Source organism: Vulpes vulpes, chromosome 5 (genome assembly GCF_048418805.1).
Source record: "Vulpes vulpes isolate BD-2025 chromosome 5, VulVul3, whole genome shotgun sequence".
In the NCBI taxonomy this organism is placed as follows: Eukaryota; Metazoa; Chordata; class Mammalia; order Carnivora; family Canidae; genus Vulpes; species Vulpes vulpes.
This window is the reverse complement of record NC_132784.1, coordinates 76222751-76231412: the sequence shown is the minus strand read 5'-3', so window position 1 is coordinate 76231412 and position 8662 is coordinate 76222751. Positions and strand designations below refer to the sequence as shown.

Here is an 8662-nt window from a genome sequence, read left to right as displayed (position 1 = left end):
ACGTGGAGGTTAAGGACCATCCTGCTAAAAGATGAAAAGGTCAACCAGGAAATTAAGGAAGAATTAAAAAGATTCATGGAAACTAATGAGAATGAAGATACAACCATTCAAAATCTTTGGGATGCAGCAAAAGCAGTCCTGAGGGTGAAATACATCGCAATACAAGCATCCATTAAAAAAGTGGAAAGAACTCAAATACAAAAGCTCAACTTACACATAAAGGAGTAGAGAAAAAGCAGCTAATGGACCCCACGCCCAGCAGAAGAAAAGAGTTAATTAAAATTCGAGCAGAACTAAATGATATCGAGACCAAAAGAACTGTGGAACAGATCAACAGAACCAGGATTTGGTTCTTTGAAAGAATTAATAAGATAGATAAAGCATTAGCCAACCTTATTAAAAAGAAGAGAGAGAAGACTCAAATTAATAAAATCATGAATGAGAAAGGAGAGATCACTACCAACACCAATGAAATACAAACGATTCTAAAAACATATTATGAACAGCTGTACGCCAATAAATTAGGCAATCTAGAAGAAATGGAAGCATTCCTGGAAAGCCACAAACTACCAAAACTGGAGCAGGAAGAAATAGAAAAGCTGAACAGGCCAAAAACCAGGGAGGAAATTGAAGCAGTCATCAAAAACCTTCCAAGACACAAGAGTCCAGGGCCAGATGGCTTCCCAGGGGAATTCTATCAAACGTTTAAAGAAGAAATCATACCTATTCTACTAAAGCTGTTTGGAAAGATAGAAAGAGATGGAGTACTTCCAAATTCGTTCTATGAGGCCAGCATCACCTTAATTCCGAAACCAGACAAAGACCCCACCAAAAAGGAGAATTACAGACCAATATCCCTGATGAACTTGGATGCAAAAATTCTCAACAAGATACTAGCCAATAGGATCCAACAACACATTAAGAAAATTATTCACCATGACCAAGTAGGATTTATCTCCGGGACACAAGGCTGGTTCAACACTTGTAAAACCATCAATGTGATTCATCATATCAGCAAGAGAAAACCAAGAACCATATGATCCTCTCTTTAGATGCAGAGAAAGCATTTGACAAAATACAGCATCCATTCCTGATCAAAACACTTCAGAGTGTTGGGATAGAGGGAACTTTCCTCGACATCTTAAAAGCCATTTACGAAAAGCCCACAGCAAATATCATTCTCAATGGGGAAGCACTGGGAGCCTTTCCCCTAAGATCAGGAACAAGACAGGGATGTCCACTCTCACCACTGCTGTTCAACATAGTTCTGGAAGTCCTCGCCTCAGCAATCAGACAACAAAAAGACATTAAAGGCATTCAAATTGGCAAAGAAGAAGTCAAACTCTCCCTCTTCGCCGATGACATGATACTCTACATAGAAAACCCAAAAGCCTCCACCCCAAGATTGCTAGAACTCATACAGCAATTTGGTAGCGTGGCGGGATACAAAATCAATGCCCAGAAATCAATGGCTTTTCTATACACTAACAATGAGACTGAAGAAAGAGAATTTAAGGAGTCAATCCCATTTACAATTGCATCCAAAAGCATAAGATACCTAGGAATAAACCTAACCAAAGAGGTGAAGGATCTATACCCTAAAAACTATAGAACACTTCTGAAAGAAATTGAGGAAGACACAAAGAGATGGAAAAATATTCCATGCTCATGGATTGGCAGAATTAATATTGTGAAAATGTCAATGTTACCCAGGGCAATTTACACGTTTAATGCAATCCCTATCAAAATACCATGGACTTTCTTCAGAGAGTTAGAACAAATTATTTTAAGATTTGTGTGGAATCAGAAAAGACCCCGAATAGCCAGGGGAATTTTAAAAAAGAAAACCATAGCTGGGGGCATCACACTGCCAGATTTCAGGTTGTACTACAAAGCTGTGGTCATCAAGACAGTGTGGTACTGGAACAAAAACAGACACATAGATCAATGGAACAGAATAGAGAACCCAGAAGTGGACCCTGAAATGTATGGTCATCTAATATTCGATAAAGGAGGAAAGACTATCCACTGGAAGAAAGACAGTCTCTTCAATACATGGTGCTGGGAAAATTGGACATCCACATGCAGAAGAATGAAACTGGACCACTCTGTTTCACCATACACAAAGATAAACTCAAAATGGATGAGAGATCTAAATGTGAGACAAGAGTCCATCAAAATCATAGAAGAGAACACAGGCAACACCCTTTTTGAACTCAGCCACAGTAACTTCTTGCAAGATACATCCACAATGGCAAAAGAAACAAAAGCAAAAATGAACTATTGGGACTTCATCAAGATAAGAAGCTTTTGCACAGCAAAGGATACAGTCAACAAAACTAAAAGACAACCTACAGAATGGGAGAAGATATTTGCAAACGACATATCAGATAAAGGGCTAGTTTCCAAAATCTATAAAGAACTTATTAAACTCAACACCAAAGAAACAAACAATCCAATCATGAAATGGGCAAAAGACATGAAGAGAAATCTCACAGAGGAAGACATGGACATGGCCAACATGCACATGAGAAAATGCTCTGCATCACTTGCCATCAGGGAAATACAAATCAAAACCACAATGAGATACCACCTCACACCAGTGAGAATGGGGAAAATTAACAAGGCAGGAAACCACAAATGTTGGAGAGGATGCAGAGAAAAGGGAACCCTCTTACACTGTTGGTGGGAATGTGAACTGGTGCAGCCACTCTGGAAAACTGTGTGGAGGTTCCTCAAAGAGTTAAAAATAGACCTGCCCTACGACCCAGCAATTGCACTGCTGGGGATTTACCCCAAAGATTCAGATGCAATGAAACATTGGGACACCTGCACCCCGATGTTTCTATCAGCAATGGCCACAATACCCAAACTGTGGAAGGAGCCTCGGTGTCCATCGAAAGATGAATGGATAAAGATGTGGTTTATGTATACAATGGAATATTACTCAGCAATTAGAAACGACAAATACCCACCATTTGCTTCAACGTGGATGGAACTGGAGGGTATTATGCTGAGTGAAATAAGTCAATCGGAGAAGGACAAACAGTGTATGTTCTCATTCATTTGGGGAATATAAATAATAGTGAAAGGGAATATAAAGGAAGGGAGAAGAAATGTTGGGAAATATCAGGAAGGGAGACAGAATATAAAGACTCCTAACTCGGGGAAACGAACTAGGGGTGGTGGAAGGGGGGAGGTGGGCGGGTATTGGAGGGGAATGGGTGACAGGCACTGAGGTGGACACTTGATGGGATGAGCACTGGGTGTTTTTCTGTATTTGGTAAATTGAACACCAATAAAAATTAATTTAAAAAAATTGAAGGAACTCATCTGTGTACAGCCCACAAATAAGAGACTGAGAGTTATCTCATAACCATTTGGGAGCAGAGTACTACAATATCATTAGGAATTCTTTTTTATGGGAGATTTGTCTATTATTATCTCTTTATTATTTATTTAAGTGGTTATATCATTATGAACTTTTGGATTTTGTAAACTATGAGGTGTATTTGAATTCAATGTCACTGATGTGTTGCTCAAATTTTTTCCAGCTTTTGGCACTTGAGGGGGGGTGGCAAGGCGTATCCATTATCTCTTGTCTCCCTTTGGCATGTGCTCATTACAGCGTCAGTGACGGTATGTGTGTGTGTGTGTGTGTGTGTGTGTGTGTGTGTGTGTTAGCATCAGTACCCTCTAGCATTACAAGATGCTCCAATTCATCTTGTACAATCCTGGCCCCAGACCTAGAATCAGCCATTTCTTTAAGAAGTCCTAATTCACTTTCTTGAAAATGGTACCATATACCAAGTCCTGGGCACTAGATCACTAGATAATCAGTCTTTTTTAATTCTAGTCAAATAGGTCATTTATGGAACAAATAAACACCTTTATTTGCAAGAAGGATCGCCTTTATCCCATAATTTATTAATTCATATTGAAGTTTAAGTTCTCCAGTACATATAGCTCAAGTGTGCTTAATTAAAAGGGAAGAGACACTTTAGGGAATGACCTTCCCCAGACTCCTATATTTTGCATCACTCCTGTTTAAATACTACTGCAGGAAACACATTTCCCAGTAAAAATTCCACGTGTGAGTGGATTTCAAAAAGTGTGGGATGAATCAAGGGCCAGCATGGTCGTCTGCCATGTGGGCGAGAAACTGAGCCTCAGTTACAGCAACGAGATCAAACAGAATTTTTGAAACACTTTTAAATTCTCATTTGAATAAGGACTGGCCAAATTTTCTTGCAAAGAAAAGAGGACGACTGAACATCCTATCCTTTGCTTAAACTCTTATCAAAACTGGTAAGATTTGTGTTGGGGATTAACTTACTTGTTTTTAATACACAGAGAAAATTTATCTGATCAGTGTCACAGTGTGCACCCAACACAAAAAAGGCATTTGCAGATGGATAGAAAATTTAGGGAACTATCTAGAAGTGTTTTTCCATCTAAGGTGAGAAGTTGGAGTAAAAGAAGTGAACAGCAGCTCCTGGTGGAGAGATAAGCAAATAGAAATAATATCTATTGAGTGAATAGATAGGAAATAGATAAGAAATGCTCCTTGGAGATGATGATTTTGCTTTGGGTGGAGTAGGATTCCCTTTTCAGTGGTAACTGAGTATTGAATAAGACCAAACATTATTGGGTTGTATCAATATGAAATTCTCCTAATTCTTCCACTCATTTTATGAATACTTATTAAATACATACTTTTTGAGATGCTTAAATTCAGCAGTTAGATTAAAATTACCCTCCTTATGTTTCTTCTAATATGACATTCTTGACATTCTATACCTATTATTATGTGAACTAAATCAATGTCTCAGTCTGTATCTCCATTGCATAGATAGATGATAGATCAATTTGTAGATTGTTAGATAGAAATATCAACAGATAGATATCTTTCATAATACCTAATTGTTAGAAACCACAAACAAGTTTTTATTCCTCTTTGGAGAAGAGTTGGACAAAGAACATATTTGGACCTCATAAAACTATAGGGAAACCTGTAGTGAATGGCAGTGTGGTTGGGGCATGAGGTGATAGAGAGCTTGAGTCCTGAATTGACTCTATAGCTGACTCACCCTCTTTCTCAGACATTTAAACCTTCCTCTGGCCTTGGCAATCTTGCTGTCCCTGCAACCCATATCAGAAGACAGTCCTTATGAACCAATAATATGCCAAGGTGATTAACAAACCATCTGCTAAGAAGAGGTTTTTAAAAGGCTTATATTTAATGCAGCATGATTATGATACATTTTCATCTAACAAAGGGAATACTTTAAGGGAAAAGTCATCCTCCTAACTTTGATTCCAAGGATGCAATTTATACTAGATATGATTTACTATTATATGATAATGCATAATTTTAAAAGTCCAAAGTTTTAGAGGCTCTGGGTGAGTATGTTGGTTAAGTATCAAACTATGACCCAGGTCATGATCTCAGGGTCCTGGGATCAAGCCCTGTCTTAGGCTTCCTGCTCAGCAGAAAGTCTGCTTCTCAGCCTGCCCCTTCTTCCACTTTTGCTTACACTCTGTCTCTCCTTCTCTATTTTTATTACTCTCTCAAATGAATAAAATATTTTAAAAAATAAAATCAAAATTAGAATGTTTTATGATAGAAGCTGAATTTAGAACTGTAAAAAAGTAGAAAATATTTGGAGTTCAAATAACAGGAAATAAACTTAGTCAAGGTAACATTAAAATATGTTTGTGGGCTGGACCAATTTACTGAATGTTCACTGCTAAAATACGGATTGTATCTCTCTTATCCTCCCTGTCTGTCTCTCTTTCTCTCTTTTAGGTTTCATTAAGAAAAAGACTATCAAATGTTTCTACATCATTCCTTGATTGTTCAGAATATTTACTGTAAGATACTCTATAACTGAATTCCCAGGCTGAAGTAGTGTGAAAGTACATTATGTAAATCATGATGAATTTTCCTGATTTTGCAGATTTCTAGCCTATTAAGTCCTTGCTATAAACTAAAAACAAAACAAAACAAAACCACATTCAGGTCAGAAAGATACCCTCGGATACCAAATTATCTAAATTAATGTTTATTTTGCCTGAAGAATCAGGTGTCTATCGTTATTGATATATGCCATTGTTTCAATAAACAGCCATGTGAAAATTGTGAATAAATATTATCATTTCCATGTTATTCAGGAGAAAACAACATAGACAGTAGGGATAATGTACTGGTAACTGGCACTTCCACAATCATGCATAGGATTTGATCTCCAAATGGGGTGTATTCATTTCATAATAATTTTCCTTGACATTATTTCTAACCTGCGCTTTCTCCACTTTACCTGAAATAATGCAGCAAAATAACAGTGTAACAGAGTTCATACTGTTAGGACTAACCCAAGATCCTATGAGACAGAAAATGATATTTGTAATCTTCTCCGTTTTATATGTGGGAACTGTGGTTGGGAATTTGCTTATTATTGTGACCATCAAGTCTAGCCGGACACTTGGGAGCCCCATGTACTTATTCCTATTTTATTTGTCCCTTGCTGATTCCTGCTTTTCAACTTCCACAGCCCCCAGACTAATTGTAGATTCACTCTCTGCAAAAAAAATCATAACGTACAATGAGTGCATGACTCAAGTCTTTGCACTACACTTATTTGGCTCCATGGAGATCTTTGTCCTCATCCTCATGGCCGTTGATCGCTATGTGGCCATCTGTATGCCCTTACGTTACCCAACCATCATGAGACGGCAGGTCTGCACCATCCTAATTGTTCTGGCATGGATTGGATCTTTTATCCATTCTACAGCCCAGATTATCCTGGCTTTGAGACTGCCCTTCTGTGGACCGAAATTGATTGATCATTACTGCTGTGATTTGCAGCCCTTGTTGAAACTTGCCTGCATGGACACTTATAAGATCAACCTACTGTTGGCATCTAATAGTGGGGCCATTTGCTCAAGCAGTTTTGTGATTCTGATGATCTCCTACATTGCCATCTTGCATTCCCTGCGAAACCACAGTGCAGAAGGGAAGAAAAAAGCTCTCTCTACTTGTACTTCTCACATCATTGTAGTAATCTTATTCTTTGGTCCCTGTATATTCATTTATACACGCCCCCCAACAACTTTCCCCATGGACAAGATGGTAACTGTGTTTTATACTATTGGGACACCTTTTCTCAATCCACTTATCTACACACTGAGGAATGCAGAAGTGAAAAATGCCATGAAAAAGCTATGGCATGTCAAAATTATCTCAGAAAGCAAAAGATGAATTGAGTACTTTGGTTGATTACTTAATCTGTGGAAATATCAAATATGATACAGTATATCCTGACTTTCCCAAAGAACTCGAATGTTTTACACACGAAATTTCCTTACTTTTTCTCTGTACTTCTGCCCTCAAACTAGTAGCTTTCCTCATATTACCAGCATGATTCTTTCTTTTCCTGAAAGCTCAATTCTGACATTACTGATTGTGAGATACTCCTCACATCTCAGTCTACACTCTGGTATGATAAGATGAAAGATATTTATACACAATCGTGACTGTTCTAACAGTGAGTATTAATAAATAAAGTAGAGCCAGTACTCTGTGACTTGTAATTACCTTTATATACATTTCAAATAAGGTATCCTGCTTTCTTTGAACACATTCAGAGCAAAGAAACTAATATTTTGTGTAAGAAATCCTTTTCATTATATTTTCATTTAATATTAGTTTATCTTTAAAACGTCCATACTTGTGAACCAAAGGCCAAAGGATATATATTTTTCTTAATTTTATCTAATTATATAAAATCATAATAATTTTTCTTATTGTTTCCTTTCACGATTAAAATAACTGAACACTGTGTATATGATTTTTAAGATGTATTACAAAGGTCTTGAGATATTCCACTAATTTGTGTGATTGGTATATAAGTACTATATCAAGAGAATTCTATTGGTCAAACAGGGAATGCTATCTATTGTCAACACTAAATAAAAATTTAAAATAAACCATAGAAACAGCATATTTTCTGAGACTGAATACAGTAAGGTAGAAGTTAGTTTGAAGGAAAACAATGTTTATTATTTCACTTCAAGTTGGTTGTTATCAATGGAATAAAAGTACCAGGGACATTCAGGAATATTCATTTGATCAGTCTTCAGTTAATGAAGTTAGAGAGAACCTACTTTTGCAGCAGGAAACCACTTTATTTCTCTGTATGTGCTTTCCTTGTAAAGGGGTATTATCTATTCACAAGTTAGAATTGCCAGAAGAATTTTGATGCTCATAGTGAGCAGAAGGGTTAGCAGCCATGCCTTGGATATGAGCATACGAGATGTTATATTATGAACTCTTAAAATTCATTGATTTCTGTGTACTAAACCAAAGGAATACATGCACCTCAATGTCTGTAGCAGCATTATTTGCAATAGCTATTTGCAAAGACAAGGATAGAGCTAGAAAGTATTATGCTAAGTGAAACAACTCTGAGAAATATGATTTCATTCATGTGGAATTTTAGAAACAAAACAAATGACTGTGAAGAAAAAAAAGAGAGAGAGGGCAAACCAAGAAAGAGACTCTTAATGTAGAGAACAAACTGATGGTTACCAAGGGGAGATGGGTAGGAGGATGGGTTAAATAGATGATGGAAAATAAGGAGTACACTTCTTATGATGAGCT

The 8662-nt window shown here is 37.1% G+C and overlaps 1 protein-coding gene across 1 annotated transcript; it reads left to right on the top strand.

Moving 5' to 3' along the window:
• Positions 1 to 6328: 6328 nt before the first annotated feature.
• On the top strand, positions 6329 to 7261 carry LOC140598917 (olfactory receptor 4C11-like). Its single transcript, XM_072757355.1, has one exon. It carries the CDS (start codon positions 6329 to 6331, stop codon positions 7259 to 7261), a length of 933 nt encoding a protein of 310 aa, XP_072613456.1.
• The last annotated feature ends 1401 nt before the right edge of the window (positions 7262 to 8662 follow it).

Excerpts from the sequence above, each read along its gene's own strand:
- LOC140598917 (XM_072757355.1), top strand. The coding sequence starts at position 6,329 with ATGCAGCAAAATAACAGTGTAACAGAGTTCATACTGTTAGGACTAACC.